The following is a 16483-nucleotide window of genomic DNA, read 5'->3' on the forward strand; positions in this document are numbered from 1 at the left end:
AATGAAAACGCTGGCGGTGGAGGTTAGAGTACAGCAGAGATGAGCTCGCCGTCACCAACATAGCTTTGCATGGTAGCCGCGAGGCCCTCTACCTTGTCCGGTGACGACCTCCCTACCCATGCCACTCGGGCATCTGGCCTCACAAGTATACCCGTAACGCCCTTCCACTGGTCACCATATGCCGACGGCTTATCTTCTGAGGAAATGAGGGTGATCCATGTTTTCCAAGGCTTCACTGCTTGTTTCATTGTCTGCTCCAATACCGGATCTAGCACGATCAGGACGAAGTTAGTCACTGTCATACGTCGGTGAAGGTTGTCAAAGGCGCCTTGGAATTTGACATGAGTAAGTCTGGCTTCGATCAGAGGATCTTGCTCCACCGAAGCCTGTGGAAATGGATCCCCGAAGCCTGTCATGCGGAGAGCCCATTTACCATTCAGGCCCTTGTCTTCCAACGCCTCCGAGAAGACGGTGACCAGAGCGATGTCATAGGGTTCGCTGGCCATGAACGCAGACAACCCGGCCCCTGTGCTGAGAATGACTTGGCTAGCGGCTAGCCTCCTTTCCGTACTGTAGCCATCCAGGAGCTGTTCTGCCGACATTCCTGTCACTCTTCCAGCCCGAACGGCGGCGATCCTCCAGGCTAGATTGGTCGCGTCCTGCAAGCCGGTGTTGATGCCTTGGCCGCCCGCAGGGAAGAACTGGTGTGCAGCGTCGCCGGCGATGAAGACTCGGCCGTGACGCAAACTGGACGCCAGACGTGTTGCATTGCCGTACCGAGACAGCCAAACTGGAGAATGTGCCCCGAAATCCGTGCCGTATAGTGTTTTGGCCCAACCGCAAATCTGCTCTAGTGTTGGGGGAGCGCTAGTCGGAAAATGCTTCGTCTCGACATCGACACCGGCCATGCGATAATAATCGCCTTTGCCCATCCGCTGCACCAATAGAGATCCGGTCGGGCCCCTGACCGATACCGGGTGGCCTGGAGGGTCTTTGAGCAGGACATCCGCCAACCAGCCGGTTATGGTGCTGGAAGTCCCTGGGAATTCAATCCCGGCATACTGGCGGACACTACTCCTGCCGCCGTCACATCCAATGACCCAAGATGCCGTCACCGTAGAGCGCTCGCTACTGGATGATTCCATAGTGACTGTAACGGCATCCCCTGTCTGGCTCAAGCCCACCACGCGTTGTCCCCATCGAATGTGCATACCCATCGCAGCACAGTGCTCGGTGAGAATATTCTCGGTGACCACTTGCGGGATACAGATGCTGTAAGGATATTTTGTTCCCAGTAGCTCCTCGGTAATCTGCAATCGCGTGGAGGCAGCGCCGAAATGTACAGAGGAAATCGGGACTCCAGAATCGACAAACTGTTCTGCCACACCCCGGGTCGCAAATGTCTCGAGCGTGCCAGCTGCCATCCCTACGGCTCTGGATCGTGGGTCTCTGGTCGTTACCGCTTCGATGATGACCACGTCGAGTTTGGCCCTTGTGAGTTCCGCAGCCACCCAAAGTCCAGTTGGACCAGCACCCACCACAACGACGTCTGGATTTTTCTGAATCATGATGATTGGCGTGGAAGATGGAAATCGCTGCAACACCGACTCAAGTGACCTGTGACAAGTTAAAAAGAAATTGAACTGCCGTCGGATCTATATGGGAAAGCGGCTACTGTAGGAAGGAAGGCAAAGGCATCAGTCTCCGGCCCGAAGACCATTGTATCTATCGAGGCTCAGGCAAGATCAAGAACCGATAGAATCCCGTCAGGAGATGCAACAGGTCACCCAAGCAGGAGCCAATTCAGTCACAGATACCAAGACGCGGATGCCCACCCCTCCCTTGCGGCTCAAAATTCAAAAGGGGTCGGCGCACTCGGCTCTCTCGGTCCATACATAGTGTCCACCAGCCAACATAAAAGCAGCGGGCCAGACCTGCCAGGATCTTATCTCGTCTCTGAGATATGGTACTGAACCGAAGTAAATGTTTCCTCGCCTGATAAGATCGAACGACACGTTGGTAGAGGTCATGCCTGACTAGGCCTGGCCAGTAAACCGATCAGAGAACGCAGTATCTTATCCCTGAAGCGGATGACAGGGCAGATGTCCGCTGGAATTACAGTCCACTTGCAGCACTTTTGGGCGAGGCTGCTGGAGCCTCTCGGACGCGTATAAGGTGCTCTTTAGATCTCTCCAGCAGTACTGGCCCAAAATAGGCCTGCGACACGACAGACCCTGACTTTGTTCTTGCCTGAAGCATATAGGTATAGGGGCACTTATTATGGCAGCCGATGCTAGGCGGCTGCTCGAAGCTGCGGTCGAACAAAGAGCAGTTCCGGCAGTTGGCGCCTTCGTTGTCGATCATCACGGAGAGTTTCGTTTCAGAGAGACATGTGGTACCAACAGCATTGACGATCCCGATGCCTCAGCCTTCAAGCCGGACACGGTCCTGCAAATATTCTCCTGCACCAAGCTTGTTACATCCATTGCCGCGTTGCAGTTGATGGAGCTAGGTGTGCTCTCCCTCTCCGACTCGGTGGAGAAATATGTGTCACGGTTGTCGCAATTACAAGTCCTGGATTCTTTCACCACAGAGGGTTCCGGGGCATCACAGCCTGTTCTGCGGTCGCCAAAATCCAGGCCCACGATCTTGCAATTGCTCAATCACACGGCTGGATTTTCCTACGATTTCTTCGACGAGTTGACCTTGCAATATCGTAAGCACACAGGTTGCTCACCCGCGGGATATTATAGCACCGGGCAGTGGAATGACTTCGACACTCCTCTAGTTGCTGATCCGGGCACGAAATATCTCTACGGGACAAACACCGACTGGCTTGGCCTCGTGATTCAAGCTGCCAGTGGTATGTCCCTACCTGAATATATCGACAAGAACATTTTGAAGCCCCTTGGCATGAACGCTAGCGGGGCATCTCCAGTCCCAGGAAGAGACAGGCTGTTCGTGCATTACAAGGCCGAAGGTAGGCTTACTGGGAGCGAACACTTTGCCAGAAATGCCACGGATCCAGAGATTTGGGGGGGAGGAGCTTACCTATACTCAACGATGGATGATTTCGCGCAGTTATTGAGTGCTCTTCTCAACGGTGGAAGAAGCCCCGTCACCCAAAAAACCATCCTTAAGCCCAGCACGATCCGAGAGTTTCTCTTCACGGACCATTTACATTCCCGTGTCGACAGGACACTACTGGGTGAGATCAGACCGAGTATGCTGGACCTTTCTAATCAAGGATCGCTAATGCCGAGCCTTCCCGTGGATGCGCGTGGTTGGTCTTGCGGGCTGTTGTTGAATCTGGAGAATTTGCCTACAGGACGGAAAAGGATGAGTGGATGTTGGGCAGGTCTGGGCAACTTGTACTTTTGGATAGACCCATATTCAAGAGTGGCGGGCATGGTTTGTACCTCGGTGCTACCATTCATGGATCCTGTCGTCCTCGACCTGCTTGACCGGGTGGAGAGAATTGCGTATTCCAAGGCATCACCATCGGCGTCTTGACATTGAGGGGTTTTGATCAACTCGAGATTGTTACTAGGTAAGATGTCGCGGAATTTCATTCCAAACTAAATAACAGGCAGTGATTTCGTCGATGGGAGGGGATCCTTCACGTTGACGATTATCTTGTTTATTTTATAATTATCTTATCTACTATATTCCCTGTTTTCTTAGGGATGTTTAGTCTAAGCAGAAATCTAGAGAAGCGAGTAGCCCGTATTTCTTACCAAAGATAATACTCCAGAGGATGACTGTAGTGCTCTATCATCTTGGACATATACATCTTGATATGGGCACCTCTCTTGTACCTATGACCTTCAGCTCGAGCCTGTCATTCGTCGTCCGGCTGCTTTCGTCCGCTCATAGCTCTATAATGGTGCGCAGAAGGGTGAGCAGCTGGTGAGGGAGGGCGAGTGGCGAGTGACGGGGTCTCAAAAGCGGTACGATCGGGGCAAGCCGTATACGAGTAGTCTATAAGTTTCCGTCCCTTATCTCTGCTAACTGGTTACTTCTATCCATCGTCCACAAGGTATCCTCGTTGACGAGGCCTGCTCCAGATTATTAACAGGACCATCCTGGCAACTCGCGGGGATCCTCCGCCAATCAAGATGCGGTCAGGAGCCTCTCTCCTAAGCAACATGGATTCTCATCAGCACATCCGTCTCCGCTTCCGACGGATGCGGATTTCTGCCGCGAAGTCGAGGGGGTAGTGAGGGATTAGATCAGTCATAAAAACACAATCTTCACCCTTCGAAAGTGTGGCAACCTTGTTTGGGTAGACAGAAATTCGTCTCCTTCTATATACACATATCCTCGCGAACTGTCTGATTTGAAATCAACGATCTCGAGATGATCGAAACGCCCAGTCAATTCCTTCGAAGATACAGCATCTCAGCCCAGTCCGGCTTCCTCCCTGAAGTCGATCCTTTACAACGCCTTCCGGACCGCTATTACCAGCCTTGGGAGGTACTGGTAGCAACCCTCCCAGACCTCATACAGAGCGATGCGGCCAGGACCAAGATCGACCATTTACCGATCCTTGGGACCGACAAATTGCACACTGACGCAGAATGGCGGCGAGCATATGCGGTCTTGGGATTTTTGACTCACGCATACATCTGGGGCGGAGAACGACCCGCAGAGGTTGGTTCAGGGGCCCGCCGAGGGGCACTGGCCTGAGAGACACACAGCTGACGCTTCATTCTATAGCGACTCCCGCCCCAGCTCACCTGCCCGTTTCTGGCAGTGTCGGAGCGACTGGGCCTGCCGCCGACCGCAATGTTCTCGACACTCAGCCTTTTGAATTTCGGATTGAAAACCCCTGGCAGTGATCGAGCCGACCCGGACAATCTCAGATCGTTCCTCTCATTCACCAACACGCAAGATGAAGAGTGGTTCTACATGGTCTCCACGGCCATCGAAGCGAAAGGCGGGCCCCTGATCCTGACGATGCTCCGTTGCATACAGGCCGTGAACGACTGCGACGACAAGGTGATTATCACCTGTCTCCAAACCTTGACCAAGGGCATCCGAGAAATCGAAGCCATTCTCAAACGCATGCATGAACACTGTGATCCACAGGTCTTCTATCACAATATTCGCCCGTTCTGTGCGGGTTCCAAGGGAATGGCGGCGGCGGGGCTGCCAAATGGCGTCTTTTACGACGAGGGCGAGGGCCGCGGTCAGTGGAGGCAGTACAGTGGCGGGAGCAATGCGCAAAGCTCGCTGATCCAGCTCTTCGACATCTTCCTCGCTGTTGGACATCATGAAACGGGAGAAGGAGGCAATGTTCGCCGACCTGAGTCGCGAGATGAAAGTTCCGATCCCAGTGGATACTTACAGGTCAGTTCTGACGGGGACCGCCATGCCATTGCCATTGCCATTACCGGCCCCAACTGACTAAAGGAGCCAGGAGATGAGGAACTACATGCCACCATCACACCGCGAGTTTCTCGCCCAGGTTGAAAGAATGAGCAACCTACGAGGCTACATCTCACGCGCCACTTCCCCTGCAGATCTTCAGGCCGCATACAACGACGCCGTCGCGACCTTGACGCACCTTCGGAACAGCCACATTCAGATCGTCGCCAGGTACATCGTCATGCCGTCTCGGAGCCCGCCGGCGCCATACATCGTCCAACGCAAAGGGGCGAACTTGGCCACGGCATGTTCAACAAAGACGCAGACACAGAGGGGCGGGAAGGCAGAGCATGACGATGCCGATGCCGATGCATCAGTGACAAGACAGTTGCACGGCACAGGCGGAACGAGTGTGATGCCGTTCTTGAAGAGGACGAGGGACGAGACGAGGGAAGCCGTGATACATGTCTCTTGAATGATAGAATGATATCAAGTACAAAACAAAAGTCCCTGAATTTCAATGATAAGCCCTGATTTCCCAGCCATTACCTAACGGCCATCTGATTCGAGGTGTCAGCAGACACATTCTCACGCCTTCCAACCCAGTTCCGGGCGTCATCCAAGGGGATTGGCCATCTACCCATCTGCCCCTCCACACATCCCACGTAAGAGAACTCGGCTTATCGATGAGTCCGGCGGATACGGTCCGTGTAGGCGGAGTCCGTGGTGGAGTCGCAACCTTGTATTTAGTTGGGTCAAGGCTGGACAAGCCGTGCTGTGGAGATACTGTATCACTCGGGGAGGGCGAAAAATGGAAAGTCTACGGCACTGCCGATTTCAGACTTGCCTGTCGGTGCAGTCTCTCCTGTTCGCGCTTGCGCTTGTCTTCCCTGTGTTGCCCGAGCCACCAACAGGCCAAGGTCAAGATCGTCAATGGCACGGTGAAAGCCCAGTAAATCCAGAAACGGTCCGAGACCAACCAGTGTTTCTCCCCCGTGTCGTCGTCCACGTTGAGGGTGAAAAAGCTCATGCTGAAGATCGTCTGGAAATGGGGGAAGGGGGGCCACTCAGTCAGCTATGCGTACGCACACGCGATAACAAAACTCCCCCGTGAGAAGTCTTGGAGAGACCACGGGCATGGCGACGACTTACGCAGACAAATGTGGCAGGCAGGAACGCAAGCGTGACCACGGCAATCGTTTTCATCGAGGCACTATCGCTCCGCGCCGCGCTGCTGATGTCGACCGTCATCTCGCTAATCTCGACCGTCTTCCGAGTGTCCCGTTGCACCACGAGGTTGAGGCCCTGGTAACGCGCTGTCAGATGGCTCCGTGAAAGCCAGTAGAAACAAAAACACGAGACGGCTAGGTACCAGGTTGATCTCGTTAGACAGTCTCTCGTTCAAAGACTTTGCTCGTCGCCCAAAGTTCTGGAGCAGTCCAAGCCGAAACTTCATCTCGTTGTGGGGGCAGTGTGGCTTTTCCAACAGCCCAGAAGCGACTGGGCATTCACAGGTCTTCCCTGAACTTGAACGGTAGTCATCCAACAGGGTGATGAGCGTGTCCACGGCCACAGCCAGCACTTCGCAAGTGTGGATGGTGTGTCGAGCAAGTTCATGCAATTCGGTGAAATTGAGGCTTGAGTCGATGTAGCCAGCAGCCGATCGTATCTAAGTGGTTTCCCAAGGCAATGGTAAGCCAAATGTATCGGGTGACGAGCACCGCACTATGGCGAAGAAAACATTACCTGTTCAATCTTCCTGACTTCATCCCTTAGAGTCCAGATCGAGACGTCATACAGCCTCGATACCTCTGCGATAACTGCGCACTGCGGGAATGCCATTGCCTCTTTTGGCGGATCGCTGTTCGCCGAGTTCAGTGCCTCGAGGAGTCCATTCTGGAAAACTTGCGGAGTGTCGATGCAGAAAGCCACCGAGGCCCCAGTGGATAGAGCGTATATGAAAAAGCCCATCTCATACCAATCGTAAGCGTACCTTTGCTGAGAAGCATCCGCAGTGCCACTCATTTTCTTCAATTGCTTGATCAAAAACTGGAACCACGAGGCTGGAGAATGATCTGTTAGGACTGGACGTGTGAAAGGGGCCCACTTTGACTTCGATCGGGAGGCCTACTGTCCACCACCGTCTTCTGGTCCTTGTCGAGGTTGCGTGCACTGCCCGCATAGCCGTTGGCTTTGTGGCAGACTTCTGTCCACAGCATTGGCGGATATGCCCATTTCGTGCACATAAGAACCCTTAGGTGTTGGTGTTCTTTGAAGAGATCCCACTTTGCGAAGCTGGACCGTATTTGTCAAGACTTTGCACCCATACACTGCCGGGGGAAGCGAGGGCCTTACACAAACTGCACACCCTGCTCTGGGCGAGTCTGCCAAAAAGAAATTGAGTTCATCGCATTGGTCCACGGACTATTGTGTCGGCAACCTACCTTAAGAAACCCATATGCATCGACAGTAGACTTCTCAAACCTCCCATTGACTGTAAAGCCTCAACCATGTCAGTTCAACAGTCTCTGGAGATCCGCTGCTGGTGCTGGCGTAGGCCTCGAACCTTGTTTGAAGATCACAAAGGATGCCATTCCCTATATTCGAGATACGCCGCATTGGCCATGGGAGACAGTCATGACATGGTCTGAGCACTCAGGGGAGGAGGAGGGAAGGAGATTGACTTTGGGGATCAGGCTGAGGATGGCGGCCTTGACCGACCTTTATATGCGATGTCCTTGGGCCCTAGTGGGGGCTGTGAAATGGGGGCGAAGTGGTGGCTTGAGGGCGCCAATAACCGATGCTGGGGTAGCCATGCATGAGTTGTTCACGACCTAATGCTGCGCCTAGCCTGGCTACCGTAGATTAGGCATGGCCGAGGACTGCACGAGGTATTCTCGACCGCAATTACCCGGATGCTCTTTGATTGGCTTGTATCGGGAGCTCAGAACCGTGGTAAGAGACGCAGCTCACACGGTGTCGACCCGTTCTGACCCTCCCTGTATGGCTGGAGCTGAGACTGAGGCTGAGGCTGAGCTGGTTGGTTTATGGATCTCCCCAGCCGAATAACGTTCGGAGCTTCCAGCCGCCCGCAGAAGGCCTCAACCTAATCGCCTGAGTCCACTATGGGGACAGCAAAGCGCAACACAATTTTTTGAGGTGAGCTCGCAGATCATCAGCCGAAGCGAGCTGGTGTCAAATGAGGTATCCATGAGTGCATTGGTACATTATCAAGTACCGAAGCAGCGACATGTGGGAGACAGCAAGGGCACAGATATGTGAAAGAAGTAAGGCGAGAGAGATATGGTGCAACTGGGTCACAAACTTTGAGAGTGAAAACCGCTATGTCACAAATCACACATGATTCCAATTGTATGTGGGACATCTTCCATATTATGTCTCCGTTGCGAGGCTTCCGGGATCTTCAGGAATTGAAGCGACTGCTCCCACCTAAGGCCGTCTCCTGAACACTCCAGAAATGCCTCTAGATTTCATCTTATCCTTCTTGATTGAGTACTGTAAACCAAGCCTTGCAGCTTCCTCGAATACCCCGTTAATCCCATCTCCCGTGAACGAAGAACATTCCATATACTTGACTGTTCTCTGGTGGAAACTTGAGAATTGATATATTCGACTAATATTGCGGGCAACTTCTTCAGCTTGTTGCCTTGAGACGGGTTTCTGTGATGTCTTTGCCAGCTTTTCGATAGTTTTAGGATCGTCCCTCAGATCGGCTTTACAGCCTACTAGTATTCTGGGAACGTGTGTCAGAAAGGGATGGATTTCACGGGCCCATCGCCCTCGAATGTTGTCTAGAGAGTTCGGATTGTCAATGGAGAAGAAGAGTAGAGCAACGTCACAATCCGAATAGCTGTATTCCCTTACTGAGTCGTAGTCTTCCAGCCCGGCCGTGTCTTGGAAATCGAGTAGACAGAGGTTTCCATCAATCTCGATGTCTGCACCGTAACGGTCATAGATCGTCGGACCATACCTAATTCCGTCAGTGTGGCCACGGACGTATTTCATCGCAGCGTAAGTCTTCCCACATGCTGCATCTCCGACCAAGCCAACTTTGAGTATGCGAGATTTACCCGGTCGCTTTTGAGCTGTCCGGGGGCGGTTTGTGATCTTCCTACGTCAGAAATACCAAATCGGCCTTCGGGGTATTCCTTCTCAGTCTGAATTTCGACCCGGGACGGAGGAGTCACTCTCGACCGATCTGTTGGCAGTTCACCCTGAGGAGTGACAGCCGTTTTCTTTGTGTCTAGCATCTGCGGGGTGGTGATTTCGAGGGGTCCACTGGTTTCCTTGAGGGTTTGGCTAGTCCTTGGGTCAAATAGAGTGTCTGGCATTTTTGCCGCGTGAGGCAACTTCAGTTCGTATTGGGCGGATGTCTTCATAGAGTCTCCCTCCATGTCCTGAAGCTGGTTGATGACGATTTCGGTCTCGTACGTTCCACTAGTTGCCAAAATCGTTTCCTCTCGGCCAGGTAAAGGAGTTTTCTGGTGAGGATTATTGGTATCATTTTGAGTGGATCCGTTGCTCTCATTCGTAAGTGCGGTGGAAACCAGAGTCTTGTCACCATCTTCTGGCGGTAGATTATTACTCATCTCTTCCCCAAAGTGGTCCTTGTGGCGGAGGCTGGCGAGTGCCCTTCTATATGCCCCAGCATTGATGATCTCGTCATCGAAGTCGAATTCGCGATCGTCGACGCTTGAACTCGTGTCAAGGATGGACAAATCGGTTGCTTCAAGTGAACCGGCGACAGTAGCTCGCCGTTCACCATCGTGAACACTCTCAAGATAAAATGAACGACCCCTGTTCGCTATTTGTCGTAGCAAAGCATTGTTTTGCTGCACCATCTCGTTGACTTCTGCATTAGTATTTCTGCGATCGTGCTGTCAGCAGGAGTAGTACGCATCTCATACTCTCTGGGTAATTTCAAGCTTTGAGTGGCCACCAAGGAGACAGGTTGACACAATGGCACTGTATCTTTGAGGTCCTTGGGTGAAGAAAACTTACGCTTGGTAGGTCTGAAGTAGTAGAGAGATGCCTGTCTGCTGTCCCCGAATTTGTTGAAGCATCTCTTTCAGATGATTCTGCTCCATGACATATTTGATTCTTCTTGCTTTCAGGTTGCCGTTTTCGTCTTCGATAAGCAATCCACCAAGCTCGTCTTCCACCACACTCATGGTCAGTGCGCAACCCGTAAGAGCAACCTCAAATGTGGAGATGACAAGATATGTCATTCTCGATTCCAGACTTTCTGGATTGGACATCATCAGACTCTGTAGCATGCCGAGAGAGGTGTTGATCACAGTGCATTCGCTTGAGATCGCAGACAACATAAATGCAGCATCTCTGTACTGTGACCGTAGAGCGGAAGCCGCTTTCACGACCTTGGCACCGCTCGCTAGAAGAGAAGACACCGACACCGCTACCGAAAGCGGATCCATAGAGACGAGCGTCTGGAAAGGGGAGATGATGAAGAATTCTCCTTGCGAGAAGCTGAAACCAGGCTCGCAGGTGCTGGAACTCAGCTCGAAGTCCCGCGTGACTAAGTTGCCCGATTGTTGAGCGATTGGGCGGTTCTCACACTAACCAGTCCCATATTACCTCGGGTCTACGCTACTAGTAGCCCTGGCAGCCTCGTAGCCTTGCCGAGCCCAGCCATTTCCCCAGAGGGCGGAATATCAATGACCCGACCATCCAAGGCCAGGCCGTTTCCTTCTTACCTTCGCCCCCAAACTCACGAACAAATCGTTCTCTTGAGAAATGCCACTTCCTTAGGATGTAACATATCTCTCGCCGAACCCATCAACTCATAATGATCCGCATCCACCAGAACGACTTCCTTCGGCTCGCTCAGCTTCGCGTACCACCTCATGGTCATGTCGGGAGGACTGTTGGTATCCCTCGCGGCTACTTCAAAGAGGACGGGCGTCGGAGTCACCTTGTCGAGATGTGATACGGGGAGCGCGAACGTAGAGATGTCGTCAAGTCTGATATCGTTGGACACTGATGTCAGCCCCAAAAAAATCATCCTGACAAGCTGTTCCACTACCCGGTGTCAAGTCCAGGAGGTAAGGGGTGAAAAGGGCGAAAGAAACTCACGTTCGCAGTGTCAACTCATTCTTCCAAGTCGACCCGCTGTTCTCCCATTTGGAGAAGAAGTTCCACGACTCCTGACTCGGCAACGTCGCCTGCACCCCAGGCTCGTTGCTCACGACGGGCACCTTGATCGGATCCTTGCCCTCGGCCTGCGCGAGACGGTCCATTTCAAACATGGTCTGCATGACCAACATGGCATGGGGCGGTGCCATTCTCCTCACGATCTCGGTGCCATCCATGCCCGGCCCCAGCGCGACCACCGCTTTGACCCGTCGATCAATTGCAGCGACATACACTGCCTCGGCCGCGGAGAGGGAATATCCCCACAGCGCAATCTTCGACTTTTCGACTTCCGCCCTGGTTTGCACGTATGTGATGGCGTCCCGCATGTCATTGCTCTGCAGCCAGGTGATGACCTCCTGCCGAGGCTGGCCTGGCACGACGTCGGAGGCGCCGAATCCTCGATGGTCGTAAACGAGGCAGGTGATGTGTAGTTCCTCGGCGAACTTGGTGGCGAGCTCTGACAGGCCCATTTCCTTGATGCACGACAAGCCGTGGGTGAGAATAAGGCATGGGAGTTTCGTAGCTGTTGAAGAGCCGCTGGTGGACGACTCAGGGGTGAAGAACCACCCGCGAAGGGTCACTCCGTCGAAGGTCTTGAAGGAGATATCGGTTCGAGGCATCCTCACCGGCTGCTGCTGGACGCTGTATTGTCGCTATTTTATGGGTGGCCGGTGGAACCGGAAGGATGACGAGAGTGTTGGTGTCTGTGCCCACGTCTTTATACCGAAGATGCTGACCAGGAAGGGTGTACTAGCATCAAGTAATTCACGAGTTGTCAGCTACCGAAGTACTTCCAAGTCACTGCTCGTATAGATATAGGTATATATATACGTGACTTCCAGCTCACCCCCCACGAAACCAGGCGCCCACCCAACCATTCCCAGCGTAAGAAGTGAGATGCAACCCGAGCATGTTCTTCAAAGGCCAAGAAAAATCCTGTCCAAAGTCAGCTTCCCGCCACAAAGGGGAGTTGTACACCAGCCCTCTTCCTAATTCGCCGCCTTCCAGAGGAAGTAGTATGCCAATCTGACAAGCCAAGGCCATACCTATACCTCTATCGAAATGGAGCCTGTCTCTAACTATATACTAAAATCCCTGTGGTCTGCGGCCGCCGCACAACAGCCGCCCCGTGAGGAAAGACGGCGTGAAAAGGTTTTCTTCGTCAGACTGTGCCACTTCTTTCTGAGGTTTGAGGTTGCCGCCACCACCACCATCACCATCACCAGTGGGGTTTTCCAACTGCTAGTTGGCAATAAATAGATAGATCAATGAAAAGCGCGTTGGTCCCACACATAACACGTCAACTCAGGAGTAACAGAATGAATCCGGCGCTTGCGTTGAGAAATTGTGTCCAGTCGGCCGGTAGGTACTGAATTGTCAGCACTACAAGTAAGTCGGTAGTATTATTTGTAGCCACCTTACACCCCAAAGCAGGTAATGCGCAGGTAGCCTTGCCACTCTCGCTCTCTCGCTCTTTCTCGCGCGGTCGCGGCTTTTGCCTTTTCGTCCTTTTGGGCTTCCGGAAAGCTGAATTTCTTTCCCTCGGTCTCCTAGCAGAGTCTAGTCTATTCTGGCAGAAACTCGGTGCTCCTTGATATAGGTGTAGCAAAATATCCGGATTCAGAACGTCTTACCCCTACTCCGCATTAAGCCTATCACAGCCCTTGTCTTAAAGCCCGATATCCCATCTGGACAATGCTGACGACTCGGTCGAGTGAGTTCTCTTCTCCCTCTCACTGGGTGTCTCGTCCGAGTCTTGAAATGACAATAACCGCATACAATTCCCCAAAGGATTCGTATTATTCACGAACGAGCATGTAAGCTGATCTGGGGATGTGGACGCATTTGCTTTTGCTTACACATTGATTCTGTGATCTTGGAGAGCTGACGCATGTGGAAGCGGTACGTAGTCATTCCTTTGGCGTTCTGGGGTCACTTCCTCTTTTTCTCCAGAAGTATGTGGAGACATACATAATACGTGGGACCACCACCAGATGTCCCTTGCGCTGACGGAATGCGCATCTACCCCTGACTGCTCACTCGCGGCCGCTTCCTGTCATCACGTTAAAAGCACGAAGCACCAGAAGGGAACGAGGTGATTGATATATCACCACTGTGGGGAGTACGATGTCACCGTTCGAGTGGCAGGACTCGGATGAAGAGGTTGGTGCTGACGGTTGATATATGACTACTGCTCTTGACCATACCAAGGAGCTTGCTGTTGTGTCTGTCCAAGCATGGCTTCTGCGGCATCTGCAGGCCATGCCTAAGCTTCTCATACCGGTCAATTGGGCATACTTTGATGGAAATCAATGCCGGAAATCGAGACACCAACATGCCCCTGTCAAGCATAAGAACGGCATCTAGTTACAGTCAAGGAAACATGTTTTCATTTGTATGCCTATCCACACGCAAGCGAGCTCTGAGGAGCTCTGTTCGCTCTCAACCACAATCTGCCAGTACTAGATCTTTCCCAACACAAGAAACCCAGGACCCCACACTCCAGATGCGCACGCGCTTCTTTTGTTTTGTGAGAGCCGAGTCGCAAGCCTCCCCCAATCTTGTTGTTTGTTTCGTTAACAGAGTTGACCGCTCAGAAAAAGAGCCCGACAAGCACAAGAGTCGAGACATCGCCCGTCGCATATTAAGCTATTCTAAGTTGAGCGGAAAGCAACGCCAAAGGACCCAATGCTTTAGATGAAGAACATAGCAGCGATAAGAGCACCAAGCCCGGTCACGGGGGCGCCGGGACCAAAGGTGACAGCGGCATTGCTGCTGCTGCTGCTAGAGCCGCTAGTCGCAGTGGACGAAGTACCGCCGCTCGTAGCCGTGGGGTTGGTCTCGGGGTTCGCCTTGTTGGTGAGACAGGTATTGACACCCTTGATGACACCATTGTCATGAGCTGTGTCGAAGAGCTGGCAGATGGTCTGGTTGGTGGAGGTAGTCTGCACATTGGATCCGCCTCGGACGTCTTGAAGTTTGGGCATGGTGACGCTGCAATCCATGTTAGCACCAACCAGCAAAGGATACTGAAAGAGCTCAGAAACACATACCTGGAGAAGACACCTGCAAAGTCGAGAGCACCAACAATAGTCTGCAACTTAGGCACACCATTAATCGCCTTCAGGTTCGTGTTGTTGGCAACCAGGAAACCGCCACCAATGATCGTCAGCGAAGGGAAAGAGAAGCTTGCCAAGTTGGGGCTGTCAACGAAGGCCAGAGTGCCGCCAGTCTGGGTCAAGTTGGGGGCAGAGAATGTCTGGAAGCTGTCCGAGTAGAAGCCCATGGACCCAGCCACGCTTGAGAGAGAAGGCATGTCAATCTTGCTGACGTTTCGGAAAGTCAAGTTGGCAGCAGCCTGGAGGTTAGGGAAAGAGATGGCCAGGTCACGGCCGTTGGCGGAGAAGGACAGCGAGTTGGTGACATTGGACAAATCATTGACATTGACTGTGGTGAGGTAGGGGTTGTTGTTGATGTTTATGCTTCCAACCGCTGTCAACTCAATTCCGTTAATGTTATTCAATTGGGTGTTGGAGATGTAGACATTGTTCGCCCTCTGAATGCCCTGGGCCATATTAAGGCTCTGCAGGGCAGGGAGACCGACCCAATTAATATTGTTCACACCAGTGAGGGAGTCAAATTGCAGGGTGGAGAGGATGGTGAGGCCGCTCAAGGTCCACGTTCCTTGGATGGTATTGATCTGGTCCGAGGTGATGGCAGTCAATTGAGTGGCGTTGTTGCAGGTGAAGTCACCAGTGATCTGTTGAACTCCGTCAATGGCAATTTGTCCCGAGGCAGAGGGATCGATGATAATGTCTCCATGATAGGTTTCGCAACTGGCAATTTGTTGGGCATCGGCGCTGGTCACGATGGTGATCGATGGCCCGTCGCAGATGTTGCTGCTCCCGTTCCCCTGTGCTGAAGGAATGTTAGCACAACGAAGCTTCTCAACCACAACTCTTTCCATTTGTTAAGGACCAGCTCTTGCGCAAATGTGCCACGATACCGGGATCAAACTTGGTGTAGGAAGTGAGAACGTACCCAAGACGGAGCTCGCCAGGGCGAGGGTGGGAAGGATGATTTTGGAGAAAGTCATGGTGTTCTAATACCAGCGATGAGCTGCGGGAAAAGGGTCAGCACGCGTACTTATACATTGCACATTGCGCGATGTGACAGACAGGAGAGATTGTTTGGAGGTCGACAGTGACAGCTTGATGGTGACGCGGTGACTAGACAACAAACAAACAGGTCAAGGAGAAGGGGCGAGGTGGATGGAAGCAGTACTTACCTGCAATGCGATATTAAAAGAGGATAGAAGGCGTGAAGCTGGCCCCGAGCAAGTCGTAAGAAACTTTTGGGTAGTAAAAGAATTAATCTGTTGAGTCCGCGGTGAGAAGACAACGAGGACGGGATAAATTGAGCTTCAGCGAAGGAGAAGCTGGTTTGTTGATGGTTGTTGCTTTGGGGAGATTGTTAACACAACACAGCCGGCGGCAGGGACGACTCTTTCTGCCCCAACGGTCAAACGCGTGGCTGGCTCTCGTGAAGAGAAGATAGAATGGAAGTGTAGAAAGGAAAAAAAGAGCAGCAACGACAGACTGTTGTGTGGTGCAGGCGGATGCGTGAAGAGAAGGGGGATGGCAGGAAAATACACGCGGCGAGGAATTGGCAATTGAAGGGATTGGGGGGGAGGGCAAGAATGGGATTGAGTTGGCAGGGCGGGTCACTGATTGGCCGAGAGACCGTAGAGCACCTCCGAAATGGCCTTGGTTTAACATCCGCTCTAGCTGGCCATGGGCTACTGGTGGGCTACGGGTGGGCCATAGGGGAGCCGTGGTGGCCCTGTGTTTGACCGTCTAGCGGGCTGTTACCCGCAAGCCAGGGGCCTCCCTCGTCTGGCCGGAGGGTGACTGGCTGGCCGAGCCAGGGGAGCCTGCAG

At 52.8% G+C, this 16483-nt stretch overlaps 7 protein-coding genes across 7 annotated transcripts; 2 read left to right on the forward strand and 5 right to left on the reverse strand.

Annotated features, from left to right (window-relative positions):
• Window positions 1–23: 23 nt before the first annotated feature.
• Z520_09162 (uncharacterized protein) lies at window positions 24–1568 on the reverse strand (the record flags this gene model as incomplete). The annotated part of the gene is made up of 1 exon (XM_016779657.1): window positions 24–1568. One exon carries the CDS (start codon window positions 1566–1568, stop codon window positions 24–26), a length of 1545 nt encoding a protein of 514 aa, XP_016629368.1.
• A 712-nt stretch (window positions 1569–2280) lies between these two features.
• On the forward strand, window positions 2281–3513 carry Z520_09163 (uncharacterized protein; the record flags this gene model as incomplete). The annotated part of the gene is made up of 1 exon (XM_016779658.1): window positions 2281–3513. The coding sequence occupies one exon, from the start codon at window positions 2281–2283 to the stop codon at window positions 3511–3513; it is 1233 nt and encodes a 410-aa protein (XP_016629369.1).
• An 846-nt stretch (window positions 3514–4359) lies between these two features.
• On the forward strand, window positions 4360–5845 carry Z520_09164 (uncharacterized protein; the record flags this gene model as incomplete). Its single annotated transcript, XM_016779659.1, has 3 exons — window positions 4360–4653; window positions 4720–5352; window positions 5423–5845. The coding sequence occupies 3 exons, from the start codon at window positions 4360–4362 to the stop codon at window positions 5843–5845; spliced, it is 1350 nt and encodes a 449-aa protein (XP_016629370.1).
• Window positions 5846–6190: 345 nt separating this feature from the next.
• On the reverse strand, window positions 6191–7589 carry Z520_09165 (uncharacterized protein; the record flags this gene model as incomplete). The annotated part of the gene is made up of 5 exons (XM_016779660.1): window positions 6191–6412; window positions 6523–6675; window positions 6743–7039; window positions 7117–7433; window positions 7502–7589. 5 exons carry the CDS (start codon window positions 7587–7589, stop codon window positions 6191–6193), a joined length of 1077 nt encoding a protein of 358 aa, XP_016629371.1.
• A 1231-nt stretch (window positions 7590–8820) lies between these two features.
• Z520_09166 (uncharacterized protein) lies at window positions 8821–10826 on the reverse strand (the record flags this gene model as incomplete). The annotated part of the gene is made up of 3 exons (XM_016779661.1): window positions 8821–9408; window positions 9462–10257; window positions 10393–10826. The coding sequence occupies 3 exons, from the start codon at window positions 10824–10826 to the stop codon at window positions 8821–8823; spliced, it is 1818 nt and encodes a 605-aa protein (XP_016629372.1).
• Window positions 10827–11119: 293 nt separating this feature from the next.
• Window positions 11120–12164, reverse strand: Z520_09167 (uncharacterized protein; the record flags this gene model as incomplete). The annotated part of the gene is made up of 2 exons (XM_016779662.1): window positions 11120–11372; window positions 11485–12164. The coding sequence occupies 2 exons, from the start codon at window positions 12162–12164 to the stop codon at window positions 11120–11122; spliced, it is 933 nt and encodes a 310-aa protein (XP_016629373.1).
• A 2073-nt stretch (window positions 12165–14237) lies between these two features.
• Window positions 14238–15640, reverse strand: Z520_09168 (uncharacterized protein; the record flags this gene model as incomplete). The annotated part of the gene is made up of 3 exons (XM_016779663.1): window positions 14238–14538; window positions 14598–15462; window positions 15586–15640. The coding sequence occupies 3 exons, from the start codon at window positions 15638–15640 to the stop codon at window positions 14238–14240; spliced, it is 1221 nt and encodes a 406-aa protein (XP_016629374.1).
• Between the last annotated feature and the right edge of the window lie 843 nt (window positions 15641–16483).

Source organism: Fonsecaea multimorphosa, assembly GCF_000836435.1.
Source record: "Fonsecaea multimorphosa CBS 102226 unplaced genomic scaffold supercont1.22, whole genome shotgun sequence".
Taxonomy (NCBI): Eukaryota; Fungi; Ascomycota; class Eurotiomycetes; order Chaetothyriales; family Herpotrichiellaceae; genus Fonsecaea; species Fonsecaea multimorphosa.